This window comes from Gopherus evgoodei, chromosome 10, assembly GCF_007399415.2.
Source record: "Gopherus evgoodei ecotype Sinaloan lineage chromosome 10, rGopEvg1_v1.p, whole genome shotgun sequence".
NCBI classification, from domain to species: Eukaryota; Metazoa; Chordata; order Testudines; family Testudinidae; genus Gopherus; species Gopherus evgoodei.
Window position 1 is genome coordinate 28251423 of NC_044331.1, and position 22160 is coordinate 28273582.

The window sequence follows — 22160 nt, forward strand, 5'->3', positions numbered from 1 at the left end:
CTTTCTGCATGTCTATAAAAACAGTTGTTAAATTAAAAAATAGATTTTATATTTTATTTGGATTTAGCAAAATATAAGTGGCCTATTGAAGGTATAATAAGTGACTTATTGAACTCCTGTTTGCATATTAATGCCTTATAGATGCTGCAGGAACAGATACGTGTCAGGGATAACCTCAGTTATGGAACTAATTCTACTTTAAAGAGCCTGGAAATGCGGCAGTTGTCTGGTTTGGGAGATCTTCGGGGGAGAGTTGCAAGGTAAGTGTCGGTTCTGGGGGTATTTTTTGCAGTCAGCTGATTTTCTATTAATCTTGAAGTATTCCTTTTACATTTAATGACAGTGGCACAAATTTAACCTTGGCCTAATTCCCAGAATGAATTTGGCTCAATGTTTTCATGGCAATGCACAATAATCTGCATTCCAGTATCAAATATTAAAACTAGTTACATGACTGCTAATTCTTGAAATTAGATTTCAGTAAATAGGCTTGAATTCTAAAAATGCTTCAGTTTGGTTCAGTTTTAGAAAGGACTGAGGTTCAGGCTGGTTTTTTTTTTTTTTTTTTTTTTAACTAACTCTTTAGCTCACCTGTAGTAAAGGTATCATGGAACAATTTGCGTTCCCAGGGAGCAATATAAAATTATATATTGCTTTTGAATGTATTTTAAGAAATAGAAACAACCTGGTTAATCTTATTAAACATTAGATAAACTACATGTTATTCCCAGGGTTTAAAGTAAAGGGAGTGGAGGAAAGCATAGAGTGACAGAGATTCTGCAGGCCAAATTAAGCCCTCACATAAGCCTGGTCTACACTAGCAACTTATGTTGGTAGAACTATGTCGCTCAGGGGTGTGGACCTAACTCCTGGTGTAGACAGGGCTATGTTGATGGGAGGGCTTCTCTTAGTGACATAGCTACCGCCTCTTGAGGAGGTGGATTAACTGTGCTGTCAGTGCAGGTATTCTCCTACTGAAATGCTGCATTGGTGCAGCAGCATCGGTGCAGTTTACCTGCTGCAGCATTTTAAGTGTAGACGAGCCCTTACACTTTGTTTTTTGATTATACTCTCAATGACACCTGGACAAACCTACTTACAGCTGGCACCCATGACAATGAAGACACAATCGGACGGTAGTGGGGTTGCACAGCTGTAGATGAGGAGATAATTTCGCGTACAGAATCTTTATGATAGATGGCTTCTGCCGAATTACACCAAGAATGAATTTGTCCCATTATCTGGAATTTTGAAGACATTCCATTCTTTTTTGCTGGACCAGTTTTGTTAGTTGCCTGCGGTTCATCTGCAATGATTTACTGATACCTTCAACAGGTTAGAAAAACTCAGAAGGAGGTGAAAGGTTAAAAGTTTCTGTAAGATTTCCTGGTGTCTATATTGGGCAGCAAATAGTTTCCACATTGACTTGTTAGCCCAGTTTCCAAGGAGTGGTTTAAACATGGTTTAAAGCACGGACTACAGAGGACTGATTTTTCAGACATTCAGCCAGTTCTTTTATGTACAACGGGAAAGAACAAAACTAGCTCTTGCTTTGTTGTCTTCAAGTCAGACAAACTATTGAACAATATTTATTTATCACTGAAGGGTCACTGCCAAATTCATCTGCATGAGTCTTCCTGTGTAGCTCTTTCATATAAAGGATTCACATTGAGATTCTACAAGATGCCATGTTTAGAGCAACACAATTAGTGCCAGCTTGTGCAGCCTTTATTCACATTGGTGAGTGCTCATTCATGCAAGTAGTGCCACTGAATTTAAGGAGAGTACTCACATGAATGAGAACTTGCCAAAATGTGGCCCTAAATGGCAAGGCGCTTAAAACGGAGGATGGTGGTTGGCTATCAGCACTTATATAAGGGGACTGTTATCCCCTTACTAACATTCAGTGCAGGTATTTGGTTGCTAGCTCCCAGCACTAAAAGGGGAGGGATCGATGGCAAATCAGGACCCTGAGACTGACAGTCCCCAGGAACAATGGCGAGAGGCCAATGCTCCAGGTCAGCCTGATTGACAGGGCGGGCAGGCTAATCAAAGAGACAGAAGGCCAGGGTGGGTCCCGTCCTCTGTGTGAGCTGAGATTGCCTGGGTCAGACAGAGTGGGGCGGAGCTAAGGAGAGAGCAGGGGCCCAAGCCAAGCTGCTAGGAGCAGAGCTGCAGCCCAAAAAGGCAGAGCACAGCCCAGAGAGAGCAGACCTGCCCTGGGAGGGGAGCTGCAGCAACCAGAGCCAGAGGGGCCAGACAAGCAGCCCAGGAAGCAGGTGAGAGCTGAGAGAGAGACACAGAAGCAGCCTGCAGAGCAGACCTGCCTTGGGAGCAGAGCTGTAGCAACTGGAGCCAGAGAGGCCAGAGAAGCACCCAGGGAGCTGAAGGCAGAGCAGCAGCAGCAGCAGCCGTGCTGAGGCAGTGTGGAGCTGGGGCTGGAGCAGTCCGGAGCTGGGTGCGATCAGCAGCTTGGGAGAGTGAGGGGGACCCTGGGCAGTGGGCCCAGCACAGGGAGACGCCTCAGCCAAGAGGCCCTGCAGGCCAGACTTGGAGGGGGATCATAACCCTGACAGAGCAGGGGTGACACTGGGGAGAAGGGTCCCTGCCACCCAGAGCCTGAGAGTGTGTGGCCACCGCCAGAGCAAGTGTCCAACCCGCAGCGTCCCTGCAGCACAGCCAGGGCGTGAGAAGGAGGCCTGGGACCTACAAGGAACAGACTGTGAACTGCCCTGATGTCCAGAGACACTGTTTGTAATGTTCTCTGCCACAGAGCAGGGTGATGTGTTTTCCTTTAACCTTTTCCATTTTTCCTTATTCTTTTTTTAAATTAATTGTTAATTAAATAACTTGTATTTGCTTTAAATTGTATGATGTGATCAGTGGGTCAGGGAGGCGCGCAGTGCAAAGAGAGTACACCGGAATGTGGACACCCTAGCCCCTGTCCTGGGTGACCACAGCAGGGTTGGGGGTTGAGCCTCCCAGGAATCCTGGGCCCAGCCTTGTTGGGGTTACGAGGACTCTGCCAGACAGGAGAGTGGAAGGGGAGTCTTCAAGGGCAGGGAGGCCTCTGGGTAAAGGAAGTGGGAGCGAGGACTCAAATGCTTTCGCTAGCCCACTTCACCGGGGTAGTGCAGAAGCCAGGAAAGTTCCCCACAATAGCAGGACCAGGGCCGGCTCTAGCCATTTCACTGCCCCAAGCACGGCGGCATGCCGCAGGGGGTGCTCTGCCGCTTGCCGGTCCCGTGGCTCCGGTGGATCTCCTGCAGGTGTCCCTGTGGAGGGTCTGCCGGTCCCGTGGCTCTGGTGGACCTCCCACAGGCGTGCCTGCAGATGCTCCACCGGAGCCGTGGGACCGGCGGACCCTCTGCAGGGACACCTGCGGGAGGTCCACCGGAGCCACCTGCCACCCTCCCGGCAACCGGCAGAGTGCCCCCCGCGGCATGCCGCCCCAAGCACGCGCTTGGCGCGCTGGGGCCTGGAGCTGGCCCTGAGCGGGACCATTCCCCCACTTACACTTAGACCATTATTTCTTCTTGATATGTTTACTCAGGGTAGGTCTCGCTTTCCCCCGATAATTATAACTACATGACAGAGATTACACAAAGTGCAATGCTCAAGGTCAGTCATCAGAGTGCCTCGGGGGTTGGAAATTCATCTTCATTACTGAGACAGAACCAGTTTATTTTCTCTTGTTATTTGCAGTTTCGTGCTTCCCCATCAGGCATTTTGTTAAACTCTTCCCCTGAGAAGGAAGAAAACTTGTTTTACTTGTAAACTGCTGAATTCAATGAGGACATTGTTCTGAGAATGAATTAACTGCCTTCAGTTACAATCACATTTTGCTGTAAAAATTCCCACAACTCCTGATTATAATTATTATTATTATTTGTATTACAGTAGTGCCTAAAGATCCCAACTGAGACTGCAACACCATTGTACTTGGTGCTATACAAATATGTAGTGGGAGACTGTCCTAAATTGCTTGCAGTTATTTCATCAATAATTTGAAATGAACTCACCTGTATAATTTCACCCAAACTGTTCCACCAGGAGAATCAAAAGGGTGAGTCTAGCCTGCTGGTTATCAGGCTAGATCTCTGAGTTAACTTTTGATCAGTTTTTGTAAGAATTTGAGTGTTAATCCAGGATTCTGGCCAAGTATCAACTTGGGTGATTACATTCTGCCTATCTAAATTCCCCTTGCAATTTCAAATGGATATGGTATTATTTCTTGACTATCATAACCCATTCTGTAGTTCATCTCATCTGTACAGTGTTGAACAGCTATTCTGTTTGTTCTTCCAGCTAGCTGCATTTCTCGGTGAGTGTAGTATTATCCTTATAGACAGATGCTCTTGAAGCATAACCCAAATCCAAACACCCCCAACTTCTGGAGACGTTTCAGACCTGAATCTGAACTTCACAGCTGTTCTCATCTCTATAAAGTGATGAGCCTAAATCCCTACCGCTGACTACCCTCCAAACTCTGAGAAAGTTTAAATTCAGATTCCAGCTTGTGCCTCATGCCCATATCTACTTACGTATAATTTGCTGATCATTTTGTAAAATGCTTTGAAATTGTTCAGCATGAAAGATGCTGTACAAGTTCACCATAAATTATTAGTATCAATAATAAATAATCAGCATCATTAAGCTAAATGAAATTTTATGAAAGATTTAGGAACATCAGAATTGCTATACTAGATCAGACTAGTTCTCCAAAGTCCAAGATTTGGTGGTGATGGGGGACTTCAACTATCCAGATATATGTTGGGAAAATAACACCGCGGGGCACAGACTATCCAATAAGTTCCTGGACTGCATTGCAGACAACTTTTTATTTCAGAAGGTTGAAAAAGCTACTAAGGGGGAAGCTGTTCTAGACTTGATTTTAACAAATAGGGAGGAACTCATTGAGAATTTGAAAGTAGAAGGAAGCTTGGGTGAAAGTGATCATGAAATCATAGAGTTTGCAATTCTAAGGAAGGGTAGAAGGGAGTACAGCAAAACAGAGACAATGGATTTCAGGAAGGCAGATTTTGGTAAGCTCAGAGAGCTGATAGGTAAGGTCCCATGGGAATCAAGACTGAGGGGAAAAACAACTGAGGAGAGTTGGCAGTTTTTCAAAGGGACACTATTAAGGGCCCAAAAGCAAGCTATTCCGATGAGTAGGAAAGATAGAAAATGTGGCAAAGACCACCTTGGCTTAACCACAAGATCTTGCGTGACCTACAAAATAAAAAGGAGTCATATAAAAAATGGAAACTAGGTCAGATTACAAAGGATGAATATAGGCAAATAACACAGGAATGCAGGGGCAAGATTAGAAAGGCAAAGGCACAAAATGAGCTCAAACTAGCTATGGAAATAAAGGGAAACAATAAGACTTTTTATCAATACATTAGAAGCAAGGGGAAGACCAAGGACAGAGTAGGCCCACTGCTCAGTGAGAAGGGAGAAACAGTAACAGGAAACTTGGAAATGGCAGAGATGCTTAATGACTTCTTTGTTTCGGTCTTCACTGAGAAGTCTGAAGGAATGTCTAACATAGTGAATGCTTATGGGAAGGGGGTAGGTTTAGAAGATAAAATAAAAAAAGAGCAAGTTAAAAATCACTTGGAAAAGTTAGATGCTTGCAAGTCACCAGGGCCTGATGAAATGCATCCTAGAATACTCAAGGAGTTAATAGAGGAGGTATCTGAGCCTCTAGCTATTATCTTTGGAAAGTCATGGGACACGGGAGAGATTCCAGAAGACTGGAAAAGGGCAAATATAGTGCCCATCTATAAAAAGGGAAATAAAAACAACCCAGGAAACTACAGACCAGTTAGTTTAACTTCTGTGCCAGGGAAGATAATGGAGCAAGTAATTAAAGAAATCATCTGCAAACACTTGGAAGGTGGTAAGGTGATAGGGAATAGCCAGCATGGATTTGTAAAGAACAAATCATGTCAAACCAATCTGATAGCTTTCTTTGATAGGATAACGAGCCTTGTGGATAAGGGAGAAGCGGTGGATGTGGTATACCTAGACTTTAGTAAGGCATTTGATACGGTCTCGCATGATATGCTTATCTATAAACTAGGCAAATACAATTTAGATGGGGCTACTATAAGGTGAGTGCATAACTGGCTGGATAACCGTACTCAGAGAGTAGTTATTAATGGCTCCCAATCCTGCTGGAAAGGTATAACAAGTGGGGTTCCGCAGGAGTCTGTTTTGGGACTGGCTCTGTTCAATATCTTCATCAACGACTTAGATATTGGCATAGAAAGTACGCTTATTAAGTTCGCAGACGATACCAAACTGGGAGGGATTGCAACTGCTTTGGAGGACAGGGTCAAAATTCAAAATGATCTGGACAAATTGGAGAAATGGTCTGAGGTAAACCGGATGAAGTTCAATAAAGACAAATGCAAAGTGCTCCACTTAGGACGGAACAATCAGTTTCACACATACAGAATGGGAAGAGACTGTCTAGGAAGGAGTATGGCAGAAAGAGATCTAGGGGTCATAGTGGACCACAAGCTAAATATGAGTCAACAGTGTGATACTGTTGCAAAAAAAGCAAACGTGATTCTAGGATGCATTAACAGGTGTGTTGTAAACAAGACACAAGAAGTCATTCTTCTGCTCTACTCTGTGTTGGTTAGGCCTCAGCTGGAGTATTGTGTCCAGTTCTGGGCACCGCATTTGAAGAAAGATGTGGAGAAATTGGAGAGGGTCCAGAGAAGAGCAACAAGAATGATTAAAGGTCTTGAGAACATGACCTATGAAGGAAGGCTGAAAGAATTGGGTTTATTTAGTTTGGAAAAGAGAAGACTGAGAGGGGACATGATAGCAGTTTTCAGGTATCTAAAAGGGTGTCATCAGGAGGAGGGAGAAAACTTGTTCACCTTAGCCTCTAATGATAGAACAAGAAGCAATGGGCTTAAACTGCAGCAAGGGAGATTTAGGTTGGACATTAGGAAAAAGTTCCTAACTGTCAGGGTAGTTAACACTGGAATAAATTGCCTAGGGAGGTTGTGGAATCTCCACCTCTGGAGATATTTAAGAGTAGGTTAGATAAATGTCTATCAGGGATGGCCTAGACAGTATTTGGTCCTGCCATGAGGGCAGGGGACTGGATTCGATGACCTTTCGAGGTTCCTTCCAGTCCTAGAGTCTATGAATCTATGAATCCATCTAATCCAGCATTTTGTCTCTGAAGTAGCTGGTCCTGGCTACTGTCAAAGGAAGTTAATAGAAGCCCTGCAGAAGGCAGGTATAGGGAATGACATGCCCACAGGGAAAGTTTCTTCTTTATCCGCAGTAATGAGAGGTTGATTTATGCCCTGAAGAATACAAGATTATATTTCTTCCAAAAAAATTTTTTTTTTTAAATCTTTGTTATCACAACACTGGATGATCTTTTCAAAGTGTTTTAGCAGTAAACTGATATACTGTAACACACATGTTCAGACGTCCAAGGTCCCACACACCAGTGAAGCCCACTGTTATGGGTTTCAATGGTTGTAAATTATGCATAAATGCATAAATATTTAAGTTTTGCCTTGCATTGGCCCCTGTGCACTGGAGTGCATTTCCTTGCTATATGAATGGAACAGCTGTTAAAACTTATGTGCACGGTGAATTATGTTCATTATGTTTTTTCACAAAAGCATAAAAATCAAGAAATACTTCAAAAAAACTGATAAGTCATCCTGGGTGGACTGGAATGCTTTTTTTATGCTTATTACAGCTAGCTGTCCTTGAATATTGTTCTTTTGTCCCTACAACATTTGTTCCTTGGTGAATTGCAGGTATAATTCCAACAACATCTTGAGATTTGTATCATAAGACACAAAGGAATGCAAAAGCCCAGAACTGCAGCATGCTTTACATTGTGAGGGTTTTATCTTGCATCTAGCAGGTGGAAGATTATTCTTTAAAAGTATTTTAAAGTTTAAAAAAATCTTGGTGGTCTTTTGATCTGGTACTTGGAAATGCAGTTTGAGCTTCCCTCTTGCTTCTGGCTTGACCAGTCTCTTTTAACTTTCTATGTCATTATGGCCAGAATTTTTAGAAGGGCTCAGAACTCAGAATTGGGGCCAGATTTCTAAAAGAGAGCTCAGTTCCCATAAAGGCACCAAAATAAATAAATAAAAGCATGCTGATGCCTATGGCATTTGCAGTAAGAAAACTCATTGAAATGTTACTGTCCTTGTAGATTCTTCAGCCAAGTGATATACTGTTAAATTCTTTGGTTCCAGGCACATAGGAGTAAACAAGCATTGTGTGCTTGCTTACTCCCTTTTCCCCTGAGCAGGCAGATGGGGCAGGGCAGGGACTGATACATGCTGACTGCTCCTGACACACAACTGTCCCATCACTAATACATCCTTTGCTTGGATGGCAGAACAATGCATAATGTGTAACCACTGCTACCCTGAGTAGCTATCTTGTGCATTTGAATATATGTCATGCTACTACAAGTCACATGAGTGTTGTATAGGATTTAGTCTTAAGTAAACCATTTTTGTACTTCTATGTACCTCGGGCTGTATAGTACTTGGTTTGGTGCCCATATGCATATAGCCACTAGCTACAGCCAGGGCATGTCTACACTTGGAGCTCTTAGTGTGATTCCCAGCTTGCACAGACCTACTTGCACTAGCCCTCATTGAGCAGCGCACTAAAAATAGAAGTGTAGCTGGGGTGCCCAGGCAGCAGCAAGTGCACAAGCTAGCAAAGTACAAACCTGACTGAAACCCGTGGGTACATATGCCACTCAGCTACTCTATGTTGCTGCTCACTATTACCTCGGCTTCACTACTGTTTTTAGCATGCTAGTTCAATGAGAGCAAGTGTGAGTATGTCTATGTGAGCTGGAATCACTCCCAACTGTACGCATAACCTCAGAAGTAATAGAACAGCAAACTCTCCTCATATTGTCCAATGATATCTTAGCAACAAAAACACTTTTCAATGATTCATAAAATTAAATACTCCTTTTGCTTACTGAGATTTGGAAGGCAGCTGCTCCATAATTGTGCAGTTTATATTAAACACCACTGTTTCTGCAATTATACTATATATTGAAACCCAGAATACTTGGTTTACAAAGCCAGCTCCTTCCATGTTATTTTTTTTACTTACTGAGTGCACATACGTACAGAAATTTGTAAAGAGATCTTGCAGTAAACATTCTGAAAAAACAAAACAAACAACAAAATATATCTTTGGTCTAATCTCCAAAAATGTGTGCTTGCAATTGCACATGGAAAAATGCCTGTGAAACTAAGTGATTATTTGTATGGCCAAAATGGGCATATTAAGCATGCAAATGTACACTATGTATTTATATATTTGTTTGCACAAAATTCTAATTGCATGTATAACCCTAGTAACTACACAAATAAATTAGATAGGTGACTGGATGTGTATTTTTGCATCCATCTTTTCAAAATCAGGTCCTTTATGCCTTGTAAGCTCAGCACTCCGATTTCAAGTAACAAAATTTCTTCAGAGACTTTTAATCCCCCTCATTTGTATCTTCATATTTTTGAAATGATCTTACTTCAGGTAAATATGTGCCAAATATTTTTTATTGGGCCTTTGAATATTTGTTAGGGTACAAAAACGTTACTTTTTCTCTTTCCTTTTTATGTTCTATTAGCATGCTTTTGGCTAGGTATGTGGGCTTGGCAACATGATTTTGTTACCAATAACAGCACAAAGAATTAATTAATACTTCAAGTGGGACTTTGATACATTTTTATTTAAAAACTTTATAATCACATTAGAGATTGGCCAAAAAAGAACCTGAAACCAGAACTTGTTCAGATTTCAGAGGAGTATGACTGGAGTAGTGTTGGATTTGTATGCCATCCTCAGGGTTTTGTTACAGAGTAAAATTCAAAACCATAAAGAGGTTCTATTTTTATTCTAATTTGGATGTGGCCAAAATCTCATGAGACTAGTCACTGTAATGAGATTTTGGCCCAACAGAGTTGAAGTCTCTTGAGATTGTTAGTTTCTTTTCAAACCTGAGGCCTAGCATAAACCTGAACCAGAGTTATTTTAAGAAACAGGTATTACTCAAACTGTAAATCATGCTATCTTATTTTTCTGCATTTTGGTTGGTACCATTTGAAAACCAGTGGAGACATTCATTAAACATTCTTTTATCATTACAAACTTTTAACTACAGATATACACTAGTGTAATGGAGGTCAGAATCTGGCATCATAGCTGCAGCATATCTGTATTTTCTTCTGGGCAGATACCAACCACATGCTTGAATGTACAGCACAGAGGTATTCTTTCTTTTGGCCATACTAGAGTACTAAATAAAATTTAAAAAAATCCTAGTAAAATGAACATTAAGAGCATGCTGATGTCTTAACACTGAATTGATGCCTCCACAGTTTTCCATATGGTACCAACCAAAATATACCTGGAAAAATATAAACTAATATGTTCAGTTTATTCCAGATTTATATCCGTGTAACTGAGATCAGAATCTGGGATACTTTGGAAATCCCTTATGTTCTGTACCATACAACCAGCTGCCCCCTCTCAAATGTACTCAATTACACAAACAACAAAGATCCACTATGATCATATGATCCAAAAATAACAATGTGCCATAAAAATTATAGAAGCCTGTTGCATACATTAGCTACAGTAGTTTCAAACCAATTGGTTTTTATACTTTTCTATGAGAACTCAGACACAAGACTAACCACTTCTCGGAGTCCGTGTGCTGTTGGTGAATAGACACAGAATAATTTCATGTCTCTAGTTTCCACTAGTGGTAACAACATAGAGGGCTTTAGCCTCTGTTCTTTCTCCAAACAGTCCACAGATACCCTGGTCTGGTGGTACATCTTTAGTCCTATGTTGACTTTTTTCATAGATTCCAAGGCCAGAAGGGACCACTATGATTGTCTAGTCTGACCTCCTGTATAACACAGCGCTTCCCCAAAATAATTCTTAGAGCATATCTTCTTGAAAAACATCCAACTTAAGTTGTTCTTGCTGCCCATATCACGTTTGCTCCATACACTGAATTGCTAAATGATGACTTTCTAATGTGTTCTCACTTCTCTGTTACTTTGCTTCTCTTATTATTTTCATATTATAGTTCTGCCATATTGCTAAGTGCCTTCTCTTCTGTTTGCCATTTGAGTTGTTACTTTCCTTTTGTGCTTGAAAGGTAACAATGGTACTTGCTATAATTCAGATGATGAAAGTGCATCCCTAAGTGAATGCTTTCCAACTGAAATGATACCAAAAATGGTTAAAATGTGAAATTAATTTGGATAATAGGTTAGCTTGCTGTTGCTTGTCATGTTCCACTGCCTGCTCCTTCCAAAACCTTAACTGCTATCTGATCTTAATCAGTTCCATATATTAGATTATGTAACTATGACAGTTACATATTTCCCTTAAAAAATACACATTACTCATACTTTTGAGAAGTCTTTCTCCTGAACCTATAGTACCTATATTTTTACAACTCAGTTAATGCACTTATTGTATTATTGTAGGTGAAATCTATCAGTCAAAAATATTTCTGAAAAGTGGGAGGAAAAAACACAGGCATGTACTTTAACACACCATTTGTCCTGAAAATATGGCGGAATTACAGAAGTATTCCAATGTGCAGAAGGGAAATGGTCAATCTTATGGCCCAGTTCTGCCAATTCATAAGGCAGAACTCTCATTGCCTTTAATGGGAACTTAACCTGGAGGAAAAAAACCCTCAAAAAGCTAATGACTGCAGAATTTGGCCTTGGAGTAGTTAATATGGTTGCATTCTATTATTTTGTGAATAGACGTATAAATAAGCATAAAAAACCCAAAGTAGCTTAGGTGCAATAATTTAAATATACTCTTTATAATTACTTTCTAATTGCACCTAATAAGTAAACTGTGTAAGTGGCTGCCTATGTATCAGACTAATGGCCAATCACACACACCTTAAGAGAATGTCTGATGGATCATAAGGAATAGCATAGGTATTGAAATTGTATAACCTTGAATTTGTAATGCGATTTCCATAAGCACACCTTTTGTTCATATGATCTCAGAGCTGAGATCTACCGCAGGATTGCACTTACTACAGTATGGAGACTTATACCAGTTATGGGAAAATTGGGTGGATGTTGTAAGACATCAATATTTCTTTGACTCTCATAGAAAAGAAACATTTTGTAGGAAAGACGGATACCTTCGTAGAAATGTCCATTCTAAAATAGATATATTTTTAAAAGTTTGGCCTATACATTGTGTTCAGCTACAGTCATCCATTGCTTTGGTATTTATCTATCTATCTGAACAGGTGCGATGCCGGTTTAGCCAGATTGTCTGCAGAGCACAAAATTACGTATGAAAGACTTCAAAGCCTAAGCAAAGACCAACAAGCTTCTAAAATGATCTTGGAATCTAAAGTCAAAGAGGCAGAAATACAGGTATGTTGTATAAAACAAGTGATCACTTCATAAGATCACTTGTTTTATAACTTCTTGAACAAAAACACCATATTGTTAAGCTAAAGCTAAAGCCACTGGAGTTGCTGGCTTTCAGAGCAGCAAAGAATCCTGTGGCACCTTATAGACTAACAGACGTTTTGGAGCATGAGCTTTCATGGGTGAATACCCACTTCGTCAGATGCATGTAGTGGCTTTCAGAAGAAACATAATCAAGGTCATGACAATTTTTACTCATTAAAGATCCCATGACACTGTGCAAATGTAGATGCAAATGTGTCTGCTCTGGAATCTGGACCAAATCTGAATTGGTACGTCCATTTCACCTACTTACATTCTTCTATTGCTCTAACTGGATAAAGTATTCATAATTTTCTGTTCCAAAAATGTTGTTTAGTGGTTGCTAGTATTGTTCTAATGCCTTCTGTGAGCAACCCCAGTAATGGCTGCATTTCAGGAGGGGTTCCTCTGGGTTAGTTTGTGGCATTCAGCCACAAACCAGGAGTGATGCAGAGCGCCTGGAAGAGCACCAGGAACATTTTGCACCCTGCAGGCACAGTTTCCACGGGTGCTGCTCCTTATGCATTTTTCATGAGCCATTTGGGTTATACAAAATGCTGCATATAAGAAAATAGTTATACAGAATAGCATGACACACCAGCCTGACTCTGTGGGCGAGCATGGAGGGGGTGATGCCAGGGCTTTTCCTATCTCTATCTATTTTACAGCAGACATGCAGGTGAGAGACAAGCTTCTTGCTTGTTCCTGTGCACTTGTGGGGCCCCACAGGGGCCACTCACAATCTAGACCTATATCTGTGCAGTAATAATTCTGTCAAACACATCAAGTAATCCCACTGAGTTAGCCAGTGGTACTGTAAGTATATTAGTCACAGAGGAAAATCAATTCCATGACACTTCCAATTTCTGTATTTAAACGCTGATAAGGAAAGAGCTCAACAAAGACATTTTCCATGATTCAAGTAGGTTAGACTTACAAATTTAAAACATGGAAAAAAATCTGTATTCCGTAACCCACTAACTACAGTCTCACTCTTCATGTTACTGTTGTTGAATATGAGCATTTCCATTGTATGCCATACAAATTTCACACTGATCTAACGCTTGGCACACAAGACCAGTCTGATAATTCAGGTTTTTTCCTACTAGCTTTTAAAACAATCTGTTCCGTTTTAATGAATGCCTCAAATATAGAAGCTGATTTATAGAAATGGATTGGTTTAAGATGCATTTTCTACACATATAATTAAAATATTCCCTTAATTTATAAACTCAGATTTCCCATGTGTTGAGTAATGCAGGCAGTGAGGTGTACAGCTCTTAAGAAGTAACTTTTAAAATTACAATTTCATTGAAATTGCCAGCACACTGACTGTGGGTACAGGGCCTGTTCTCTGGATGGGCCACATGTTACCCTCAATCTGTGTGTAACTACCATTATTGTCAATGAGAATTCAGCATTGGAAAGAGGTTGTAACATAACCTAATGTGTGCACATGGACAATAATAGGAATTAAAGTGTGCATTTGGGATAAATTCTGTTCTCCCTCTCCCACATGCTCTCTCAATGGATTTGGAAAGCCCAGTAGATAATGGAAGGAAGAATAAGAGATATGTAACATGGATAATACTCCTGAGAGCGACCTCACACAGGGAGGTTTTAGAGGTGGGGTGCGGCTAGGTAATATTCCTCACATGCTCACAAAAAAAGGTCCAGGCAGATGCTCTATCTGCAAGGACACAGCTCCTCCCACTTATTGTTGGCTGAGAAATTGTGATCTTAGTAATGCTGCCACTCCAGTTATGTGGGTTAGTAGATTTTGCATGATGAGGATAGTTTAAAAAACTAAAAGGAATATTTGCAAGTAGGTTTAAGTTTGGGCCTATCAATTAGAGCAGCGTCTCTTTAAAATCTTTTAAGTATTTATGTTCCAAGCACAATGTGTGACAAGTTTGAGGAGAAAAATAGTAAACTCAGAATTCTGTTTCAGATTTCTTACCTTCTGAGCAGAGTAGAGCAGTCAATAATGCAACAAGAAGCAAAACTGAAGATTACCTACAAAGAGAGCAACCAACAGCTCCACCTTCTGGATGTTAAGTGAGTACTCACCTTATTGGAAAATCATGCTACTTATAAATCAAGGGGCTAGTCTTGCAAACCCAGAGTAATCCTTATGAGGATCTTTGCATGAGTGAGGTGTTGAAGGACTGGGACCCAAGTGAAGGTACATTAATTTGTACATTTGCTCACTGCTGTAATAGTACTCAGTAAGCAGGGGCGGCTCCAGGCACCAGCGCAGCAAGCTGGTTGCTGTGTGGGTGGCAGGTAGGTGGCTTCAGCGGCACTCCTGTGGGAGGTCCACTGGTCCTGCAGCTTCAGTGGCAATTCAGCAGTGGGGACACCGATAGCGTGGCAATGGTGGACCTCCTGCAGGTGTACCGCCGAATCCGTGTGACCAGCAGACTTCCTGCAAGCGCGCCACCGAAAGCCACCTGCCTGCCGTGCTTGGGGCAGCAAAAAACATAGTCGCCCCTGTCAGTAAGAGCCAGATTTGCAAAGATAATTAGGCACCTAGAAATGAAGAGAAGCACCTAGTGGATTTTACAGAAGCAGCTAAGTTAGTTCAGCATCTCACTCTTATTGACTTGCAGTGGGAGTTCAGCTCCTGTGTAGATGCTTTTGGAAACCCCACTATGCACCTTTCTGTATTTTTAGACATCTAAATACTTCTGTTAATCTGGTCACAAACCACTTTGAACTAAATTTGTAAAACATTGTGTGCCAGATGTGAGTAGTAAGACCTGGAAAAGAATGTGTAGACAGCCAGACACAGAATTCAATAAGTGTAACAGTTTGAAACTGGCTGCAAATATATATGTGCATATACAGTTACTGCAACTATCTCAGCACCATGCCAAAACGAGAGAGGCAAATACATAGGACTTCAAATACTACAGCACATTTAAATGTATACATATAGATCGAAATCCTAAACTCTTAACTCAGCCCTTTCCTATCCAAACTCTCATGGCCTTCAAAGACTGTAAAGTGAATGGGATGTCACAGTTGTTTCCAGGCTATGGCATACTAATTCTTGGAGGGTCTGCATCGTATATGCCTCGAAATACTGCAACCATATTTTGTGCAACTAGTTGCTGTTCTGTTACATTCTCTCATCCTTGATTATCTGAAACAATTCACATAAACCAACCCTAGCAGTGTGAAATTTCAAAACATTGCATGAATATGCTGTCAAACATGCTATGGAGGAAAAAGGGGATTTTTATGTTGATTGTCATAAAAACTCCACAGCCCAGTGATCAAAGAACCGGAGATGCTCTTGTATATTTGCAAACATGCTCATTTATTTTATTCTCTTAGATTAAAAGGTGCGGTAGAGGAACTCAGCAGCCAGATATTGTCTGCCCGCAGCTGGTTGGAACAGGAACATGAACGGATTGAAAAAGAGCTTTTACAGAAAATTGATCAGATTTCCTTGGCCCTTAAGGAAAAGACAGTAAGTTTCTGTAATAAAAGAATAAAATGTTCTGAAAATACTTCTAGAGACATATATAAGAAAATGTTGCTGAGTTGACATTTGGTGGGATTTTCAGAAATGGGCATAAATCCACTCCTGTTGATGCAATGATAAAATTCCCAGTTTATTGGGAGCTTTTGAAACCCACCCTATAATGATAGATCAATCTGAACATTACTTTTATATTTACAAATATTCTATCTTAAAAATAAAATGAAGCAGCAGCTTACAGTGACCAAGCCAATTTGAGAATTTTTATTAACTATATTTTATAACTGCATAAATGTTTAAATATTGTTATAGAAAGTAAGTAAGCATTGACACTTGTTGCATATCTAGCGAATGAGTTTATTACCCAAAGAATTTGGTAATTTATTACCCAAAGAATAACCAAACATAATTATTTTCACTGATCTCAGGCAATGAGTGAAAGGGCCATAGAGATGAGATTCAGCCAGATGTCAGAGAAACTTGATAAAATAGAAGAAATACAAAATATAACCGTGGAAGAACATGGAACAAAACAAGCTGAAGAGAAGATAAATATTCGAATCAGCAAGCTTCAGATGGAGATTAATGAAGATATAAAAGAAATGAAAGCTGAAGTTAATGCTGGTAGGACCACTACTGTTGAGCTCTGTACTCTGAATTCTGCTACCATAATTTAGCTATGATGATAATACTAATTTACATTAATGTATGTTTCATCTGAGGATCTCAAAGCTGTTTACCAACTTTGGGACCAATTTTTCAACTAGGTACTTAAAAGATGTACTTACAAAACTGTGCATGCACCTGTTGCATCCACAGGTATCTGCACTGTGGGTGAGATTCCTACAAAGCACAGAGTGAAACCCAATTAGCTTTAGATTTCTTGTTGTCATTTTCTTTGTCTTTAGAAAACAGAAGAATTCAATAGTCTGTTGAGGGAGTAGCCAGGCAAGAGGGTTTTGACTTGTGCTTTCCAACAGCTCCCGGCTACCATAATGTGTATATGGGCATAGCTCCATTGACTTCAATGGAGTTTCACACATCTACACCAGCAGAGAATTTGGCTCAGTGTCTGTCTTTATTAGGGACATTTGCTCTACTGATAATGAAAAATGCACTGTTATATGTTGTAATCTTGAATTTTGCTTTCTAATGTTCTTTAGTTTTAATAATAAAACTAATTCAATTTCTGTCTGTAATTAGGGTTTGCGGCTATCTATGAGAGCATTGGGTCCCTACGGGAAATTCTAGAAGCCAAAATGAAACTTGACAGGGATGAGCTACAGAAGCAGATTCACCAAATGAAACAGGAAGTTCCAACATAGGGAGAAGCGAGATATGACTGACCACAAGATTTTATTCAGAGAGAAGAGCATTTATGTGTCTAAATAGGCTACAGCCTCATTCCAATCTGTAATTAAGTGCATACACCAAATAACACGCTTCTGTTCCACAGGTGTGTATGTTTACTGTAAGCGGTAAATGCAAGCTTTGAATAGCTAAGCTGATAAATAATTTTTAGTGAGCAAAGCCCTAGCTCACCGTTGTCTTACTTCAGTTGATTTCACTGGAGTTACAGCTGTTTAAAAGTGGAGTAACACATTGGTGAATGCGATGCCAAATTTGTTAAAGGCACCTCAGTGCTGCCTCCACTTTTGTGGGTTTTGAAATATTAGCACTTGTACCCATAGTTAATTGCTCTGTTTAAAAGTCAAGCCTTAACAGGTCAATATCACTTTGCAATTCACCATGTTGCCAGATCTTTCTCCCATTGAAGTCACTGGAAATGTTCCCATTAACTTCATTGGGAGCAGAACTGGCTTCTAACAAACCAGTTTTTAAAATCCAAATACCATCATAAATGACACCTTTGCTTCATTTGAAAAAATATTGTGTGTGTGCACGCGTGTGCGCGTGTGTGTTAACTATATAGTATTATATTTTGTAGTTGTAGGCTAAGAATAATCCATTTGAGCAACACAAGCAATTTAACATGTCATTTGAAGTCCTTAGATATTGTGATCTTTCTAATTAATAATCTAGGTAGAGCTGAGATGGGGGTGAAGGATAATGTATACAGTATTTTGTTGTAAGTTTTAATATCAGTTGTATTCTTGTGCATTGTTTCATTATGTCAGTGTAAACTTTGGGGGTTTTGCTGTCAGTGGAGAAAGTGATTATTCAAATAATTCTGGAGAATATGATGTAAAAATAAGATGCATTTTGATGTATCTTAAAATGTTTTATGATCTGCTAGGAATTTTTATTGCTGATGTAAGACAATTGACTCTTCAAATTTAATTTATTTAAGTAGGTTTTAATAATTTAGCACGGATAAGTAGATTTGAATTGGTATTGCATTTTACAAAATTTCCAAAGATATTTTCATTTCTTAATGTACTTTATATTACACTGGTGCTTATTTCAATTTCCATAATAGATTACACAATGAAAATTAGCACCAGCACTGTGTGTAGTAATCTAGATGGGAACACAAATATTTTATATATTCATTCAGGGCCTAATCCTGCTCCCATTATTGTCAAGTGGTGCAGGATCAAGCCATCACTCAGAATATAAGGCCTGATCCAAAATCCATTGAAGTCAATAAGAGTCTGCAATGGCTTCAGTGGACTTTTGGCCAGGTCCATATTGCCAAATGCTGGTGCCATTGAACTGTCAGTGGCAAACTCCCAATGACTTCTATGGGCCAAAGGTGTGGAACAAATAGTACAACAGTTAAGGCCTCAATCCTGCAGGGTCTTAAAACCCATTGATTTCCGTAGGACAATGCACAGTGCGTAACATTAAGCCAATGCATGAGTCTTTGCTGGATCAAAGGCTAAATTAGTATTTGCTGCCAATATAGCCAAAAGTGTTTTTAACATATTATAGAACTTACCTTAAAACTTTGCAGCTTTGATTTCCAATGCTCTCTAATGGCAAAAATGACACTTTTAGTCCCACCTTGTGTCACCCACTTGGCCACCTGCAGTGAAATATAATTAAAATGGCAGCTAGAGATAAGATTCCTGTTCACTGGAAGGAGATGGTTAAAACATTTGCAGGTATTTCTTAACAGTTGTTTTTAAAATTCCTTTTCTTGATGTCTGTATACCTATCTAGTAAATATTTAGCCATATGTGATGAAGAAGAAATAATTGGCGTTTTGTAACCCTCTTTCCCCCTGCCTCCCCACAAAAGAGATTTTTCTCCTGTAATAGCAAATCTGTAACAAAGTGAATCTTACAGGAAAAGAACAAGCATACAGTAAGTCAGAGAAACAGTTTATATACAATTTTAATAAAAATGTTTCTCTTGTAAAACCTTGTGTGATCCAGCCCATATATAAAACAGCTAATTACTTAACTTTTGCTTTTGAAAACAGTTTTTTCCCTAAAGGTAATTAAGGGGACATTGTCAGGTCAAAAATTATATCTTTCTAAAATAATATCCATATCCATGTTACTAAATAACAGCATTAGACCAGTGTCTCCAAACTTCAGGGGTGGGTGCCAGGCAGGTATGAGTGAGAGAACAAGAGCCCTGTGGGCAGAGAGAGAAAGCTACCTGACCTGAATCTACACTGCTTTCTGCAACCATGCAGGTAAAGTTCTCCCTCTCACCTTTCCTCCTTTCTTCTGTGGTGGCCCTTTACTGCAACCAGTTGTGGGAGCAGTGGATGTGTACAGGGTTACAGGTTCAGTCAGTAGTCCACTGATCCATGGTTCTCCTGCCTGCTGCTGTGGTACCCTCAACTCAGCCATAACATGTGCAGTTCAGTCTCACAAGACCCCCACGGATATCCTTTTCAAGCCCAAAGCAGGATGTGGTCTGTGTTTAGTGTGGGAGTGGAGAGGAAGAGCCTGCAGGGACGTGCAGCAAAAAGAGAAAGCCAAAGGAGGGGGGAAACAAGACTAGGAGTAGGGGAAAAGAACTGGCTGAAAGGATAGCAGAGAAGGAGACAGTGGACAGAAGTAAGGACATACAATGGCGTGGTGGGAGGACTCATGGAAGGGGATCTGCTGATGAATCACAACAGGAGTTTCAACAAAATAAAGCTTGGAGCTATGGTGTTGGATTACTAACACAGAAAAACATACACACCTAATTTATTTGTCATCATCATATACTCCTTGTTTGTTCTCTGCATTTCATGCTGCTTGAACAAGAGAAATGGAGGAGCTGTTTTTGCTTTTTCTCCAGTCAGCTTCCCTTTCTGGTTTCCTGCACAAGCAGGTGCTGAACGGCTTATTTGGAAACTCCGCAGGGGAATATTAATCCTTTCAAAATGTTCGAGATTTTCAAAGCAATGTATTTGGGGGACACATCTTCTGTTCATATCAACTGAGGATGTCTGGTGAAATCCACTTCTCTGGAAACCTCAGCAATCTGTCTCCTTTGAAATAAACACATAGACACAGGGATATTTCTATTGATGCTAGGTATTCTAAAAGCTTGCTTTTGCAAAACTAAAATTTGCTTCTAAATTGACTTTATAAAGTCTCTGTAAAACCAAGAGGAAGATCAGTCATTATACAATGGAGCAGCCCATTCTGGTTTTTAGTGTCATTCTGCCATCATGTGGTGCCTTTATTTTGCTCATTGAAGGGGTAGGGGTGGGGCACCCCTTTCTGTAGTAGCAGAATGGTTCTGACAGTTGAAACAGTGTGGTTCCTCTGGTGAATGCAGGTTTTAGGAGGCAGGGACTATTCCTTCTGTATGGCACAGAACCCTGTCAGGAGTTGGAGTTAGGAATGGAACAGGTAGTGGGATGGGTTAGGGTTGAACTGAAGGGTTTTCAGAGAATAATTTCCACAGTGGCTCAACTCTATAACTTTCCAAGGAACATTCCTCCCCAGCTTTCCCTCTACCATGGATCTCTCCAGCAACTAGCCTGAGTATCTTAGGCTGGAAACTGAGTTTGCCCCATACAGCTTGATCCTGGTCCTATGGAAATCAGTACAGTTTTGACTGAGTTAGCCTAAATTAGGACTTCAGGATTTGATCTTAATGTGAGGATTAAAGGGTACAGAGGGCATACATGAGGCCTTCTGCCCTGGGGTGAGTGACACAGTTAGTGAATTGAAAGGCTCAGGGGATTATTAAGAAGAATTTTTTTCTGGCCACTAATCTTGCATGAATGGGGAGAGGTTGGAAAAGAGGAATTTGGCATTTCTCAGGACTATGTGAGAGTTGCAAAAGCCAAAATATGTTTTACCCATAAAGAGAGCAGCAGGGCTCAGTGAGAACTTACTAAATCCTGATGTGGTTGACTTCAGATACCAATGTAGGGGTTTGAGGTATGATTAGGCCCATCATTATGTCAGTTGAAGGAAGCTCACAGGCCTTAGAAGAGCATCCACAGCAGGCGAACTGGGGGGAGAGATTATGCTGAAGTATACTTACCATCTCATGGCCTGTTGGAACCAGATGTTTTCTCACTTTGGAAATAGTTTGGTCCAGGATAAGCTCAGGGATGGGCAAAGGTTGGGAGGTGGGAGATTTTTTTGTAACTTTTTCCAAACTGGTTCACCCCTCCTTCTTGCTGAATTTACAGAAACAGAAATGCCAATGATGGCCGTGACCACAAACGTTCTCCTTTAGGAGTGGCCCATTTCAATATGTTTGAGTTTGTGTTTCATGCTGCTGTGGTAGTTTATGGCATTACAGGGAGGCTTTCATAGCACTATGAGGGCGTTTGGCTATACAGGGAAGTTCTCATAGTGCTACAATAGCTTCTGGTGGTACGGAGAGGCTTTCATAGCACTACGATGGCTTGTGGTGGTCCAGGGAAACCATTATAGCTCTGTAATGGCTTGTGGCACTAGGGGAAGGCTTTCATAGTTCTGTGATGTTTTTTGGTGGTACAGGGAGGTTTTCATAGCACTGTGAGGGCTTCTGGAAGTATGGGGAGGCTTTCAGAGTGCTACGATGACTTGTGGTGGAATTGGGAGGCTTTCATAGTAATACAATGGCTTGTGGCAGTACAAGGAGGCTATCATAGTGTTACGATGGCTTGTGGCAGTAGGGGAAGGCTATTAGAGTGCTATGATGGCTTCCGGAAGTATGGGAGACTTCAGGACTGTCCTTAGGATTTATGGGGCCATATGCAGTATTATTAAACTGGT

At 40.6% G+C, this 22160-nt stretch overlaps 1 protein-coding gene across 3 annotated transcripts in view; it reads left to right on the forward strand.

The window, feature by feature from the left end:
* Positions 1–19355, forward strand: part of FAM81A (family with sequence similarity 81 member A) — a 32403-nt gene extending 13048 nt beyond the window's left edge. For all 3 annotated transcript variants that reach the window (XM_030577664.1, XM_030577663.1, XM_030577665.1), the window contains 6 exons: positions 142–260; positions 12332–12461; positions 14491–14597; positions 15882–16017; positions 16458–16653; positions 17233–19355. In XM_030577664.1, coding sequence (XP_030433524.1) covers positions 142–260; positions 12332–12461; positions 14491–14597; positions 15882–16017; positions 16458–16653; positions 17233–17354 — 810 coding nt within the window. In that variant the 3' untranslated portion in view covers positions 17355–19355. The remainder of the gene's footprint in view (positions 1–141; positions 261–12331; positions 12462–14490; positions 14598–15881; positions 16018–16457; positions 16654–17232) is intronic.
* The last annotated feature ends 2805 nt before the right edge of the window (positions 19356–22160 follow it).